Raw genomic sequence first — 16,803 nt, forward strand, 5'->3', positions numbered from 1 at the left:
ATATAATATATCAATCATGCGCAGACAGTTAAGTATCTTGCTTTTTATCTGCGTATCAGTACAAATGAAGAGCTAATTAATTGTACTCGTATAATGTTTATTGCATTTATTTGTACGCGACAAGGCCATCCATCATGTATTTGTACTCGGGTTCTCGGAAACGGCCCGTTGAAATCTATACTAATATTATAAAGCTGAAAGAGTTTGTTTGAACGCGCTAATCTCAGGAACTACTGGTTCAAATTGAAAAATTCTTTTTGCATTGAATAGTCCATTTATCAAGGAAGGCTTTAGGCTATATAACATCACGCTGCAACTATTAGAGTGAAGAAATAATGGAAAATGTGAAAAAAACGGGGAAAATTATTCATCCTTGAGGGCTTCAATGATGCCCAAAATAACTATTCCACGCGGACGAAGTCGCGGGCACAGCTAGTTTAAATATAAAATAGGTGCATATGTACGGGGAGTAAAAATTCGATCTAGCAGGGTCCCACATCCGGGAACATTCGTTTTTCCCATATTTTAACCCAAAAACATTTTTCCATATTAAATGGTCGCTAGAGATCGATAATTACGGCGCCACGATTGTTTTACTCGCAATAGGCTCGGTGGTCAAAGCAGTAAGGTGCCCGCGATCCGCAGACAGGCACGGGTTTTGCAAAGTTATGCACATTAGTTTGAATACTAACCGTTGCTCTTACGGTGAGAGAAAACATCGTGAGGAAACCTGCACATTCAGGCAACTTGCTGTGTAACTATGATCGATCCAATACGGGTTAGGTATACCTGCAAAGGTTGCGGAGGTCAGATGGTGGTGGTCGCTTCGTGTAAAAACCTGACTCACCCAATTTAGGGTCCACGGTCAAAGGCATACCCCAGGCTCCTCTCCAGAGTGGTGAGGATGCAACCGGGACTAAAAGCCAGAAGGAAGAAGATTGTTTTACACGATGGCTCGGTTGGCAAGCGATCGGTTTTCAAGTCGAACTATCTACATTCTACATAGGTTCGATCCCTAAATAATGCATGTTTTTTTTATTTTCATTCTTCTTTTGTTTTTTTTTATTTTCATTCTTCTTTTGAATTAGTATCATGTATCATCAAATTAGTATCACGGGCTTTGCTATTGTTAAGGCAATATCCCTTAATTTAAAGAAAAAACCGTTTAGGTCAAACAGGCAGTTAAAATGAAACACAACCTCATTGGTTAGTAGGTAGTACTGACTGGAAAACAAATGAAATTAAAAAAAGGGAACAAAAAATGGATTATTAGCGCCAAACAATATTTAAGTTTGTGTTTATTGTTTAATTCAACTTATTGTTGATAATTATTTAAAGTTCTTTTAATTCGAAAAGTTATTTCATTAGTGCATATTGTAAATGTGTAAATATACATAATGTGTTGCGATAATACAGTGCAATTTACATAGCCGCAGTTTTCTTCACGACGCCTACAAATCTTTCTCCGATGAAAATGCTGCAGTGTAGTTTGTTCCGCCGCTTCTTCTACACATGCGCTTTGGAAGCGGTAGTAGTTATAATTAGATTTAAGTGATGTGACGTCAATAAGTGATACCTTGTATCCAATTTTGAAAATAAATCTATTTTATTCTATTCTATTCTCTGTGCTCATACTTCAAGAAATGTGTATGTATATTTTGTGAGTTCAATAAACAGTGCTGAACATATTTAGTTGTTTCCAAAATAAAAAGCAAATTAGCTATGAATCATTTATTAGTAGAGCTTAAATTATAAATGCCATTAATCTGGTAGTGAATTTTATCTATGAATCTGGTGCGTTCACAGACGGGCCTGGAGCCAAGAGATGAAGGAGGTCACTCTGACGAACCCGGCGGGGAAGCCGTTCTGGCAGCCGCTCACGTGGCCGAAGGAGGTGATACCAATCTAAAAGAAAATTATGAATTAGAACAGAATAATTTCAGAAACTAAAGCATCACAACGAAACACATGTTCGCGAAGCCCACACACCGCCGGCATTTGTTTTCTAGGGAGGTGGTATGGTGTGACTAATGTTGATCAAAACTTCTACAATAAAAACGGCCACGTACAAGTGGCCTGATTCTGGAAATTCTTGACCTATGTAGCAAGTAAGTGGTTAAACAGAATAAATTAAGATTAAGAGACACATGTCCTAAACATGTGGATTGCGATTAACTGTGGAATAGCTAATCTACCACTAACGAGAGTCAAAAATGTTGACAGGTAAACAAGAGGAATTTTAACTGCAACACTAAAGGGAATCTGAAAAGTGCAGGGGCGTCAATATTCCACCAAAGTTAAAAACCGCAAAAGTTTACACAAATCCCTTCCGATCAGAAAGTCTAAGTAATGTCTCTGCCTAACTAGCTAATCGCCCAGGTAGCAAAACATGTAATTGTCAAGAGGCCTATATAACAAAACCCCTATTAAGTAATACTAACCAGGTTGCGCTCGCTGCCGACCCACACCCACAGGGGGCCGCCGGAGTCCCCGCCGCAGGTGCTGCGGCCCTGGCCGCTCACGCAGATGACGGAGCTGGCGACCACAGAGTTGCCGTAAGTGGAGGCGCACACAGCGTTGGTGATCACTTGCAGGGAGACCTCGCTCAGGAACTGGTTGTTGGTGATGGGGTTGTCTGTGGAGAAAAAAACCGTTATCAAGATTCTTGTAGCATAAAGGTAGTACATGCTGACTAACAGGGAAAGTTCTTATTAAAATGCCCATTTTCTCTACTTAATATTGGCATGATATCAAAAGACGCGCCCCGCTCTCCTCTCGAGAGAGGTGAGGATTTAACCAGATTAATGTCAGAAAAAACTCTTTCTAAATTAAAGACTCCGGCAAAGTGTTCGAAAAAATTTGATAACCAAAACACATCACAGAAATTTTGCACGATGAAAGTCTTCACCAAACCATAAATTCTATTCAGGAATACTCACTGTCTCCGGTGGCGCCGAAGCCGGCAGCCCAGGCCCAGGTGCCGGCGAAGTTGTTGTTCACTTGAGAAGTAGGCAGGCTGATGGGCTGAATGACGTCTGTCAAAAGAAATGGGATTAGACGCTGAAAACGATACGTATTTCAAGCTAAGGCAGATCATCAAGTGTAGCAAAATATTTACACAAGTGATCTCACTAACAGTCCTGTCCTCCTAGATCAGGTATCTTGAATTTATAGGCTAAAATTGAATGTTAATTGCATTAAGTGAATAAAGGAATTCTCCCATTTTACTGTCTTTTCTACAATTTGGCTTGAACTTGTGTTTGAATCGATTCAGGTACAACTTAGGTTGGTATAAGAATGTTCCCGAACTCGTATCAGCTCTTCCTTCGTCATCATAAATGTTACTAATTATTTTCAATAATAAACAGCTAATATGTTTGATTAGACTATGAATGTGGTGAAAGCACTCACTGGTGTAAGTAACCCAGCTGAGGTTGATGACAGCAATATCATTGTTCAAGTTGTTCTGGTTGTAGTTGGCGTGGACTTCCACGTTGGAGGTGGGGACGCGGACTCCGCCGGAGAAGAGGAGGGTGGAGCCGAGGACCACGACGAACTGGAGAGCTTGGCTGTTGCCGTGTCTCCAGCAGTGGGCGGCGGTGACGGCGCGCGTGTTGGAGAGGAGGGAGGAGCCGCAGACGGAGGTGAAGCCATTGTTAAGTGTGATGACTAGACCACCCTGTAACATGAAGATTCATTTATTGTGTTAGGATCCGATTCTGATTTTATTTGGTTTACTTAGTCAGTTAAACACTACCTCTATTCTCTAATATCCGTCATCAATGCAAGTGATGTTTGCATCCTCATCAACTATGAATGAATATTTCTTTAAGAATCCTAGTCAAGTAAAACTTAATACTATCTAGTGAGTCCTATGTATAGTTGTACTATAATGTAGTTATTTATATGTATAGATAACACACAAATCTCATAAATCAAAGTCAGATATATATAGATAGTCTCGTATTCTTTCTTACCAAGTGTGGGTGAGAGCCGAGGGCAGCAGCGTTTCCTCCTGTGATCCTGGAGCCATCGAAGTCGGCAGCTTCCTCGCGAGCCTTGATCTTAGCGGCTAGTTCTATACCGATCTCCTGGTGGTAGTCCTGGAAGATCGCCTCTTCAGCCAGAACGGCCGCCACCAGAGCAACGAACACTACCAACAGCTTCATGACTGTAGAATACCGGGACTTACTTCTACAACAGCTTTTATACAGGGCACTGCATAGATTACAGATTTATCAGTATTAATAATCAATTAATTAATCTCATGAGTATAATCTCCGTCTAATCTTCGAGTTTTTTGAATTTGTTTCTTGGAATAGAAATATTTGTCCGTCTGTCTGTTTTAAAGTATTTTTTTAATGATCTTTACACAATTCAACTGTACAATCGATTTTTGAAATAGGTATTCAAAAGTGGCAAAATCCACATCCAAAGGAATACTAGTAAGTAAAAAAGGGTACAAGTATATTGTATGTAATAAATAAACTCAAAACCTAGGTACTAAACATAGCCCAGGTAGGTTGATAAATTAGACCGTTAGGAATAACATACGCCAAATGAAAATTTAAAAATAATCCACGTAAATTTGCGTATGGCAATTAATTCTGAAAACATTAAAAAAAATATTGTTTTGTGGTTAAATTTCATTGTTTATAAAATAGGCACGAGAATAGTATAAACTAAACAATTATCTGTAAGCCTTTTATAGATCTGGATAATTATAGTTTTTAAAGATAACGCGATAAAGACCACGCGGGCGGAGACGCGGGCAACATCTAGTTTGGAAACATGATACAATACGAAGAATTTGATTGATATTTTTGTTGATTTCTATTTGTAGATCGTTAATTTGTTAAGATGTAGAATTTATTTATTTATCACATAATTTATCATGTCTTATAATAGATTGATTTTGATACCCTTTTGGTTTTCTTAGTATAAATTTCCAACATATTTTTTGTGACATAATTATAAATCATGCAATAACAGGATATATTTTATCACGTCAGATCTGATAATTGTTGAATATTTCTAGATGTTAAATAATTGTCAACTTTTGTGCATACGTAATAAATAAATTGGGGTCTGCCTATCCCGTAAGGGATAAACACGTGATCAAATGTATGTGTTACTAGAAATCTAGAGAGCTAGAGATGCCGCATCCAAAAATTGTAATTAAGATATTTTGTATTTTGGAAAAACTACCAGTTGGATAATGATGAAATTGGAGTCTGGAGAAGGTATGTCCTTCATCCCGGTAAAAATTAAGGTTCCCGTGGAATTTTGCAAAAAACCCGATTCTTTTGTAGCTGGCGCCAAATTCGCGCGTGTAGGTCTTGGAGTATCTACTTTAATAGAAATAAATGGTGTAAGTGGCTCATCAATTAATCTAAATTCGCGTTTGTAGATGGCGCTAAATTCGCGCCAAGGAAGCTGCGAGTAAAAGCAAATATATTGTTGTAAAACGTTATTGGGTACATACATAGTTGTACATTCTTTATCGTTTATCTTGAAATTACGAGCGGCGACCCCTGAACTCAATTTGTACTTATTTCAAACTTAAAAAGTTGCACTAAGAAGATATGATAATGATTCAAAAGCGTTGAGCCATCCATGTTAAACAATACGATGTTTATTGGGTTTCCCCAGACTAATTCTTTATAATTTTAATTGATTAAGATTTTAATAAGTTAATCCAACTAATGTGATAATTAATCACCCAAATAATTATCTATCGTTACACCGTTACGTGTGATTCAAAAGCACTTAATTGTTACGTACAGCTGATAATATTGTTATTATCATATCATCTGTAGGTAACGTATTGCGAAAACTGTTTACTTATTGTATTTTAACGAAATTTCGGGCCACAGACCACTTTTGGTGACTTGCCCGTTCCTCAGATCGAAACTCCTATTTTCCAAGCTCTTATCATAAGTTGCTTTGGACAACATTAACATTTTAACAAATTGCTTCCCGAATCTACCAATTATTCTCTAAGTCATCCCTTACACGAATTTTTTTCTCAACATGTGTCTTGAAATAGTTTTAAGTTAATGTAGTTGTAGCATAATAAATAAAAATCCACGCCGCCACCTCTATTTACCTTTAGTGAAGGTATACAGACGACCTATATTAAGTCTTGACTCTCTCCTAACTAACGCATTAAGGATAATGATTATCTCATAGTTAGATAAATGAAATGCAAAATCAAGCATACATATATCATTTATGTACTTATTTGTATTCAGTTTCCCAGCTTCCTCCTGTCTTTTTTTTACATTTTTTAATATGCATTTACTTATACTATACATAATGTCTACAACTAAAAACATTGACCTAAAATAACATAATTTTGGTAAACTAGAGTTAAAATTGGGTCTTATTACACACGAATGTACGTACAAGTACAGTACTACCACGTTTTAAAATTTCCTCGGCAATAATGGCCGAATCAACCGAATAAAAACCCGAAGGAATAACAACCAAAATGTAAATTTCAGCAGGTACATCGGTCTAACTATAAAAGTGGTAATACTGTACCTTTCATTTCAATTTTCGGAATTAGGTATTTACTTTATGTCGGAATCTTATCACTGGCTAGCTGGTTAGTCTTATCTTTCAAACAAGAACGACAAATTGTAATATTTGCGAGTCTTCCGATATTCGCTTAAAAGCTTTTTGAGCGCGATCGGACAATTCAAGCCTTGCTTTTCAACTCCCTTTGTTTGAGTATCTTCTCCCAAATTCAGAACAAAATATTTATCTGTTCCATTATCTTCACTTTCTGTCATTTTTTCGTCAGCAAGAATGGCTTTATCGTTAGTTATTTTTGAAGCTTTTGTTTCATTTTTACTTTGTACAAAATTTTCATTATTGTCTTCTACGTCACCTGTATCATTAACATCTTTGTCTTCAAACATTTCTGTACTGTCTGACCCCTCTACCTCACTCTTATCCCGATCACTGTCATCAAATAATACTTTCAACTCATCATCCAAGCTATGGTCATGTAACATGTGGTATTTCGACTTACTGTTTACTAAATCTGCGTTACCTCCAAATAATGATATATAATGATTATGTGATACTTTAGCTTTCTCGCTACTTGCGAAATTATCACTGCTACTTTCATCCAAATCATTCATATAACCTTCATTTCCGACATTTGATTCAACCGCATCGTCTCCATAATTACTGTTAATGTCTTCAAATACTTCTTCTGGTTTATACTCGACAAGTGTCTCGTTAGATGACAAATAATCTTGATCTGATGAATAATCTTCCTGACTATTGTCACCATCATCACTCATATTTGATTCGTCTTCATCCCCTTGATCACCTGTAGTTTGCTCGTACGTGATGACATCGGCATCTGTTGAATCACTATCAATTTCGCTGGTAGTTCCAATTAGAGGATTTGTCTCTAAAAAAATATCTGGAAAATTATTACTTACTTCTAATGAATCTGGTCTGATCAACTCTTCTTTGCTTTGATCTTTATCATTATCATCTTCATCGCTGTTATTGCTTGATATTTCCACATTGGCTACCACGTATCCATGTTTATTTTTCTTATTGTAGAAATATTTCCCACGTCGTTTAGGTGATGTGAGAATAAGTGCTAGTGGTGCTTTATGCTTTTCGATTGAGCTAGGATGTAGAGGAAGTATTTCTACGCTGTTTTTACCAGATATTTTTTTGAGATCATTTGGAGTTTCTTCAGAATTCTCATCTGAAGTGAAATATGGCCGGAGGATTTGAGAGAGTTGCTCAGCAAGTTTGGGGTAGTCCGCGGCGAGTTGGGCCTCTGTTTGGAGGCCTGAACGCAGGGGAGAATGGTCTCCTGAACGCCGTAGTTCGTAAAAGCGCCTGTGGTCCGAAGGTAGAGAGCTGGTACGGGCGCATAGTGTGGCGATGACCAGCGCTACTGAAGAAAAACAATTTATTAGATTCTTATGAAACTATAGGTCTTGTTTTGATAGTGAAAAAATAAAATCTAATAAGAAAATCACAGGGCTTGCCTTGATTTATAAATGGAAACCCTATAGGTAATTGATAGCCGAGCAGATTGCAAACGTCAATCGAGGGAGACTTTTAAACTTCTTGTAGACGATGTGCTAGCAACCTGTCTCTAAGTCACTATATCTGAAATCGCATTCGAGTCTTGTGACTGCCGGCGCTGTTTACCCTAAGCTGTTAAGGGATTAAGACGTGATAATATTTTTACGGTGAATTAAAGGCAAAAGACTATGTAGATAATTTTGGTTAAAATGTTATGCTGTGATATTAGGTAGGTAATTCTCTAAGCAGCAGCTTATTTCTAATAATTTGTTTGAAAGGAAAACTTACCCAAGAATTTGGACCACATGTCGCCAAGTACAGGAGTTCTCGGTCTCTCGGCTTATAAACGTAAGGTTGATTACAAACCGTGGCCGATCCGTTAGACAAGCGCTGATTATAATAGTCAATCAAGTTAATTAACTTGGCTCACGAAATTGTAATGTAAATCTGGACAATCGAATTAGAGCGTCAGTGGTCGAACGGTTAAGGTGATCAGCTATAAGTAATGCATAATTAATGCGTATGGGGCACAAGTTTCAACCCTACCCCGGCCGTGTACAATAACTCTTCTCTGAGTTATATAAGTACATTAGTTCGAGTGGAAACCCATGCTCTTACAGTGAGGAATAACATCTTGAGAAAACCTACATACCTATTTACAAATACATTCATTTGCCTGAATGTGCAACCATGATCCAATATGAGTTAGGATCCCCTGCAAAGATTACAGTCAAATGGGAGTCGCTTCGTGTAAAAACCTGACTCACCCAATCCAAGAACATGGCCATGAGGCCCCGGGCTCCTCTCCAGACAGGTGAGGATGTAACTGGAACTAACACCAGCCCCGTAGTATGCAACGAAAACTATCGCTGGTTCGCTTTTTATAATGACGAGAAATGAGACAGGGATAGTTTTTCACGCGATAATAACGGCGTCGCGCGTGCATTGCTACGGGGGTAGAAGGAACATGCAATTGTAAATCTAGCTATAGTCCAGAGCTTGGCTTCCACACGAATTGAAATACCAACTAATATGGGTATATGAAAGTTGGTAGTGATGTTACTCGTATTGATTTTCAACTCCCCTTAGCCCCATTAGGGGTTGATTTCAGAAAAACAACGTTTGTTCTTCACGGTTTTACCACAGGAATTTTTCACAAACTTAGTGTGGAGTACGGAGAAGAACATACGGAATTGCCCCGCGAGTGAAGCTGTAGGCAGAAAATATGAAGTTTGAAATGAAAAACAAACTGTTTTTCTCATAAAAACATTTATTCAGGGAATGAATTTTGAAGAATCCTTCCCTAGACCACATTAGCAACCACATTAGCAATGTGGTCTAGGGAAGGACATGTAGATGGGACTACTGGGAATTACAATCCCAGGTTTGTCAATCAGTCACTATTTCATAAAGTGAAACATGCGGATGACGCTGTCCACAATTAATCGCGTGACAGAGCCAAAGAAGAACTAGATACATATTTTCTTTACTTTGAAATCTCCAAAAACAAAATCATATAGGTATATAAAGATATCCTTTTATATTTTTATTATTATTTTTTATTTGTTATTATTTACTATATAAGTATTACTTTTTATATATACAGGTTAACTTAATTAAAATTAAAATTGTAAACTTAAAGCTAATTTAAACTTACATAGCGTACTTAATTAAATCAGATTAACATCTTGCTTTACAGCTAGCTTTATACATTTTTAAATAATAACTCATTATTATAGTTAATAGAAATTTATTGTCGTGCTATATTTACACTCAGTTGACCCCGTAGACACAAGCAATATACTGAAACACTACGAGAAGAATGAAAATATTTCATTCCCCTGGCATTTGTCTCGGTTGTGGCTTCCCTGGAGTGCCCAGGGTACTATGATTACGATAATGGTCAGATCAGGAATTAAGGTCTCATTCCGTCTAACCTCTGTGACCTTTCTTAACAGGGGAAACCACCACACAAACGACACATTCGAGACTCGCAAACTTAAGACGGGAAACACGACCCAAAAATTTTTCAATTTGCGCAATTCAGAGACCTAAGAAGGGACTTAAGAAGTTATATTGAAAAGTTCTGTTTCTTTCTCACTGGCATTAATCAACAGAAACGTCATTCGGGGACATTTTGAATTATGACAAAGTTAGAATTTTCAATGTTCCTTATATTGAAAATTCTGACTCTTTTCAACTCTTTCGCTCTTAGAACGAGATGAAAAACTAATTCGTAGTATCTTTTTTTGTTACCAATGTGTGTGTACTGGCGGACATAATGCATAATAAAAAAAAATTACTGGTAACTTTTTTTGAGTTAAAAAGATAGTATAACCCAACTACGTTAAGTAGCCATTCTATATGGATATATGGATTCTTTATTATTTTACATCTTCTAAAATAGGTCGGTTTATATTTCACTTTAGTCTGCTATATTTCTGGTTTCACTGCAATATTCACTGCACTTTTTGCACAAACACTTAAAGTATAATGACGTCATCGTCGTCCTCACATTTCCGTTTCCTCGAGCACGACATCCTCGGCCCCCTCTTCCTCGGCTCCAGTAAATCTAGCGTTTGCTGAAAAACATTGAAATTGCTCTCCGGCCGCGATTCCAACTTTTGTAGAATAGCGTTCGCGTCCACCTGCTTTTGTTCTACATTCGCTGGCACCGTGCGGGCAGCGAGTTGGGGCGGGGAACCTTGTGCGTGTGTGTGTATGTGAGTACGTGCCGACTTTCTGTTGAACGCCTTATTGATATCCGAGGCGTTTGGGTCGTTCGCGTCCTAAAATATAATGTCATGTTACATGAATACAATTACCGTGTGGTGGTACCGGCGCTTTACAATAGGACCACTCCACGGATGGCGTAAAAGACGACTAAGGGAGCTCATGAACTTGATATTCTTATTGTAAGCGATAAACTAGTAACCTGACACTATTTCAATCTCAGTTCCATCATTGGACTATGCAGCTGAACGTGGCCTTTCAGTCTTTTCAAGACCGTTGGCTCTGTCTTCCCCGCAAGGTTAATAGACGTGATTACATGCCTTGAGTTCATTCAAATGTCGATAACTTTTTATTTAGTGAACCGATTTTGATGAAACAAACTTTAAATGTTCTTCTGAGTTAAAACAAAGCAATTGGTGGAAGTTTTAAGTAAATCGGTTCAGTACTTTCGGAGATAATCGTGATAATACATAAAGACAGACAGACAGACAGACAAGAAATTAAAAAAATATATTTTTGCTTTCTATTATTCATTTTAAGTGTCCCTCTATCCATTTCAGTCAAAAATACTAAATGTACAGACAAAATATTTTTACTGTTTTATTATATATATATATTTTATGTAATATGTACGTATGTAACTCACCATAAAAGATATAACGTCCATTGGTATTTTATCTTCCCAATCTATACTGGGATCCGCTCTTTTTAGTACTGACGGCGTCTCAAGCCCTCCCTTGTCTTTCAAACTTCTCAAATTCGTTATCTTGCACATATCACTGTCTGCCATTGCACTCCCACTGTTGACTTTGGTTACTTGAGCAAAATCATCAGTCACCTCGTTTCTCACATCGATTTTTGGAACGAATTTTGTCTTTTTCACATTATCTACATCACTAGTGGCCTTCTTTCTATCCGGTGATAAAATATCCTCCGCGTTCACATTCACCAGGGAACTCACGCGGGCATCTTGAAGTATCAGTTGGCCGCCGCCACTCTGCGGTGTTGCCACTATCCTACCATCTGGTAGTAAAATTGGTAGGTTACTGTTGTTTGCATGGTAGAAATTGTTCGACAGAAACAGTATTTTATTTCCATTGATCATGCTCATTGGGTACAACAAGACATTGTCCACGGGCTGTTGCGATGGGACGTGTAAGAGATTGTTTATAGGAACCAGTCTCGGTACACCAGCGCGCGGCGTCGCCTCTTCTTCAATTGTTATGGTCTCGTTACTGAAAAAAAGGAAACTTGAATGTCAATACATATACACACATACATACACATGGTCACGTCTATATCCCTTGCGGGGTAGACGGAGCCAACAGTGTTGAAAAGACAGAATGGCCACGTTCAGCTATTTGGCTCAATGATAGAATTGAGATTCAAATAGTGATAGGTTGCTAGCCCATCCGTTTGTAAGCCTATCCCTTAGTCGCCTTTTACGACATCCATGGGAAAGAGATGGAGTGGTCCTATTCTTTTTTGTATTGGTGCCGGGAACCACACGGCATAATACGACACAATACATATATCAACAACAATATAACTGGTATTAGAAATGAGAAAGTTCGTGGCGAAGTATGTGTGTCTGTTACCCTTTTTACGCAGAAAGTACTGAACAGATTTTAATGATTTTCGCAGTTATATTAGATTAGAAACATTGGATTAACATAATTAGTTAAAATTAAAAGCAGACGAAGTCGCGGACAATAGGTTGCTAGCCCTTCGCCTAAATAATAATCTTAATTTTATTACCCTTTCCCTTGACTGACTTTTACAATCTGCACAAAAAGCAGCTGCACATGCTATGTTTTTTTCTTCTCTACTACTAGACCCGCGTGTAGACTAAGCCTTAGTCGCCTTTGACGAGAAAAAGATGGTGAGGTCCTGATCTGAAGTTCATACACACAGGAATATTAAGATGGACTACAACTTACGCGAGTGAAGCCACGGGCGATAGTTACGTTAAAACATAATTGATGACTTACTTGTTTATGTTTTGCAGTTCCTGAAACAAAAGGTAGAATTATTATCATGTGCTTCAGATGAACAAATAAATGATTTATCTATCTAACTTAAACATACATATAATTACGTCTTTATCCCTAACGGGGCAGACAGAGACGACAGCCTAGAGACGATAAAAGGCCACACTATATGGCTAATGAGGGTATTTGGATATTTGAATGAGAATTCAAATACATAGTGACAATGTTGCTAGCCCATCGCCTTAAAGAAGAATTACAAGTTTATTCGCCCATCCCTTAACCGCCTTTTACGACATCCGTGAGTCTATCTCATGAAGGGATCCTATTCTAAAAAATTCAAATTTCAAAATTTTTATTCATTACTATAGGATACTATATAATTATCGCTTAATAATTGTCAAAACGTATGGTTTAACAACATTGGTTGACGTCAAATAAATTACTTAAAACTAAGTTTACTGCCGCTTCCAAGGCGTCAGTGCAGAAGAAGCGGTAACAAACTGCACTGCAGCATTTTCTTCAACAACGTCAACTTCACAATAAGTATTATAAAGTGCTGGGAAGCACACGGCACATTCATTCATTCGTCTCGTTCGATTCATTCATTGTCCGCTACGCACCCCCACGCCCGTCGCGTCCACAATGAGCACGGCGGTTTGCGCGAGCGCCTGGTATCTGCGCAGCGACGACAGCAGCTTCTTGCGTTTGATGGACACCGGACCTAAGTGCTGGAACAGAGTGCGAGATATTAAATTAACAATTGACTTTGATTGAAAGATTGTGTTGTGAAAAGGTGGACTGTGTAATTAGATAAAATAAACATACATACATACATATGGTCACGTCTATATCCCTTGCGTGGTAGACAGAGTCAATAGTCTTGAAAAGACTGAATAGCCACATACAGCTATTTGGCTTAATGATAGAATTAAGATTCAAATAGTAACAGGTTGCTAGCCCATCGCCTTAAAAAAGAATCCCAAGTTTGTAAGCCTATCCCTTAGTCGCCTTTTACGACATCCTTGGGAAAGAGATGGAGTGGTCCTATTATTTTTTGTATTGATGCCGGGAACCACAAGTATGTATGTAGGTATAAATTAATAATTGACGAGTGGAGCAGGATCAGTTCTGTTGAGAAACCATTTATTTTTTAAAAAGGTTTTGCCCGCGACTTCTTTCGCCGTCAAAGTTTACTAAAATGCAATACAAATGATATGTTATGTTAAGAAAGTTTTTGTTACACTTAAGTGAAGGTTTTAGATATTTGACCAAGTTAAAAAAAAAGGGATGGTGATTGGAGGCAGGCCTTTTTATCATTAAGAAAAGTTATATGTATATACTTAACAGTTTGTAAGTTAGACCAAGCCTAATACGTCAGAGAAAATGGCTTTCTAATCGGAACAGTTTTAATAATAATTTTGGAAAATCGTCTAGACATCATTAGGAACCTACATGCCACATTTCAAGTCCCTAAACCCAGCGGTGTGGGCTGGGCGTTATCCATCAGTCACTCAGTAATGAAAGTTTTAATATGTATAATCTTATATATAAAATTCTCGTGACACAATGTTTGTCTCCATACTCCTCTGAAACGGCTTTACTGATTTTAACCAAATTTTGCATGGATATTCAGTAGGTGGCGTATTGGCTAACATCTATTTTTCATACCCCTAAGTGTTAAGGGTTGTCCACCATTAACATTTTTTTTATAATTGTATACAATTATTTTTTTTGCGAAACAGCGTTTGCCGTGTCAGCTAGTATTGATATAAAATATAGATTTGTTCATCTACCTTACTCCGTATCTTAGTGGGCAGCAGGTAGGCGATACTCTTTGGCGTCATGACCTTCTTGTCAATGAGTGAATACAGCACGTCTGTCACGTGGCGCGCGTAGCTCAGTGTGTTGTAAAGTTTCAACGCCACAGACGCTTGGTTTTCACAGAATATGCAGACGTACTCTTTCCTCTGAAATCATAATTATTATCACGTCTTTATCCCTTATGGGGTAGACAGAGCCAACCATCGTGAAAAGATTGGATGGGGTTTTACACGAAGCAACTCCCTCTCAGGTGGGCCTGATCACCACAACCTTTGCAGTGGAACATAATCTGTATTGGATCAGATTAGGTTCACATTCAGTTGCCTGAATGATTCCTTTTTTGCCATAGAAAAGATAAGTAGCCAATGATATTCCTTGAGGGTCAAGGGTCAATTCTATTATTTCTGTTGTGAATTTTATCAAAATCGTTTAGTGGCTTAGGCGTGAAAGAGTAACATTTGCATGCCTAACCCTTACGGAGAAGACACAGCTAACAGTCTCGCAAAGACCGAAAGGCCACTTTCAGCTGTATAGCTTAATACAATGACATTGAAGTTCAAATAGTGGCAGTTTGCGAACCCATCGCCTAAATAAAGAATTCATACATATAGTCACGTCTATATCCCTTACGGGGAAGACAGAGCCAATAGTCCCAAAAAGACTGAATGGCCACGTTCAGCTGCTCGACTTAATGATGGAATTGAGATCCAAATAGTGACAGGTTGCTAAACCCATCGCCTAAAAAAGGATCGCAATTTTATGAGCCTATCCCTTAGTCGCCTTTTACGACATTTATGGGAAAGAGATGGAGTGGTCCTATTCTTTTTTGTATTGGTGCCAGGAACCACATGGCACAATAAAGAATATTGGATAAAATTAAGATTAACAAATCAAATAAAGAATAATACAAAAAAGCTAAATTCCTAGGCATTCACGAGAGGCATTGTAACAAGAAGGTTGGCAAATATTGCTGATTTAGTTAAGATAGGTATATATAAAAAACCAAAATACATGATTTGTCTAACTCACCGAAAACGGTTCCAAGGAGGTTAGTTTGATAAAATTTGATAGGTGAATAGGTTCAACTAATTTGCGATCATTTTCTGTCCTAAAACAGACAGCACAGAAGTTTTTCTCCTTAGTAGTTATGTCTTCAATAAACTCTTGTAGGTCAGCCATTTGAACTTCAAAAAGAATCAAACAAGACAATATCACTCCCTCACAATTTAACGTAACTTTTTAGTAGGAAACATCGCTTCTTATAATTTAAAAACCTAGATACTTTCGATATCAACAAATTAAACCAAAAAAGTTCGCCTGGTTTTTGTTTTGTTCGGAAAATGATAGCTGTCAAATTTAAGACAGTGACATATAACCGCAGCGTAGTGATTTCAATGCAATTATTTCAACAAATCCACTAATAATTAATCGGCATACATCGATAACGCTATATTTAATTGAAATCGACTATTATTTTCCTTGTTTGTTTTTAGAAATTGGATATTTTTCTAATGTTCCTAAAGATGCCTCTAAACGAGCTTCTTTCACGACAAGCAACTAGGGTGTAGTTGCAAATTAACTGAACTATATCAACAATATTGTCGACAATATCACATTTTCCTCGTAAATTAATTGCCATCATGTTGCAATTTTTATAGCTCGTTTACAGGTCCATTTCTTACAATGGATACATACACTAAAACTTAATTCCTCTAATCTTTGCGTATTCCCGGGAGCACCGTCAACCGTAACGCATTTGGAGCCCATAAAATTCTAAACGTGCCGTGTGGTTCCCGGCGCCAATATAAAAAAGGAAAGAGCCACTTCATTTCTTTCCCATGGGTGTCGTAAAAGGCGACTAAAGGTTAGGCTTATAAACTTGGAATTCTACTTTTAGGCGATGGGCTAGCCACCTGTCACTATTTGAATCTAGAATTGAGATTATTAAGCCTATCAGCTGAAGGTGGCCTGTCAGTCTTTTAAAACTGCTGACTCTGTCTACCCCGCAACGGACAGAGATGTGAATATATGAATGAATGGATAAAAAATTTCTTATCGATTGGGCAATACAATGTATATTTCAGAAGCTTTCCTAAAGTACGCAAAGTGCTATAGATTGCTAGAATTATCAGAAAAAAATCGTGCTGAAATATAATTCCTGTTCTATTTTATCATGAAATATGGTGTCGTG

The 16,803-nt window shown here is 37.7% G+C and overlaps 3 protein-coding genes across 3 annotated transcripts; all 3 read right to left on the reverse strand.

Annotated features, from left to right (window-relative positions):
* Positions 1–1,716: 1,716 nt before the first annotated feature.
* On the reverse strand, positions 1,717–4,190 carry LOC106139363 (collagenase-like). Its single transcript, XM_060952285.1, has 5 exons — positions 3,978–4,190; positions 3,412–3,679; positions 2,940–3,035; positions 2,442–2,635; positions 1,717–1,905 (listed from the first exon to the last, which is right to left on the reverse strand). The coding sequence occupies exons 1-5, from the start codon at positions 4,167–4,169 to the stop codon at positions 1,801–1,803; spliced, it is 855 nt and encodes a 284-aa protein (XP_060808268.1). The 5' UTR covers positions 4,170–4,190; the 3' UTR covers positions 1,717–1,800.
* A 2,376-nt stretch (positions 4,191–6,566) lies between these two features.
* Positions 6,567–8,709, reverse strand: LOC106139358 (uncharacterized). Its single transcript, XM_013340789.2, has 2 exons — positions 8,356–8,709; positions 6,567–7,933 (listed from the first exon to the last, which is right to left on the reverse strand). The coding sequence occupies exons 1-2, from the start codon at positions 8,372–8,374 to the stop codon at positions 6,618–6,620; spliced, it is 1,335 nt and encodes a 444-aa protein (XP_013196243.1). The 5' UTR covers positions 8,375–8,709; the 3' UTR covers positions 6,567–6,617.
* Positions 8,710–9,325: 616 nt separating this feature from the next.
* On the reverse strand, positions 9,326–16,616 carry LOC106139366 (uncharacterized). Its single transcript, XM_013340800.2, has 6 exons — positions 15,642–16,616; positions 14,585–14,758; positions 13,412–13,519; positions 12,792–12,811; positions 11,447–12,035; positions 9,326–10,856 (listed from the first exon to the last, which is right to left on the reverse strand). Exons 1-6 carry the CDS (start codon positions 15,789–15,791, stop codon positions 10,551–10,553), a joined length of 1,347 nt encoding a protein of 448 aa, XP_013196254.1. The 5' UTR covers positions 15,792–16,616; the 3' UTR covers positions 9,326–10,550.
* Positions 16,617–16,803: the final 187 nt, after the last annotated feature.

The sequence above is a fragment of the Amyelois transitella genome, chromosome 28, assembly GCF_032362555.1.
Source record: "Amyelois transitella isolate CPQ chromosome 28, ilAmyTran1.1, whole genome shotgun sequence".
Classification (NCBI taxonomy): domain Eukaryota; kingdom Metazoa; phylum Arthropoda; class Insecta; order Lepidoptera; family Pyralidae; genus Amyelois; species Amyelois transitella.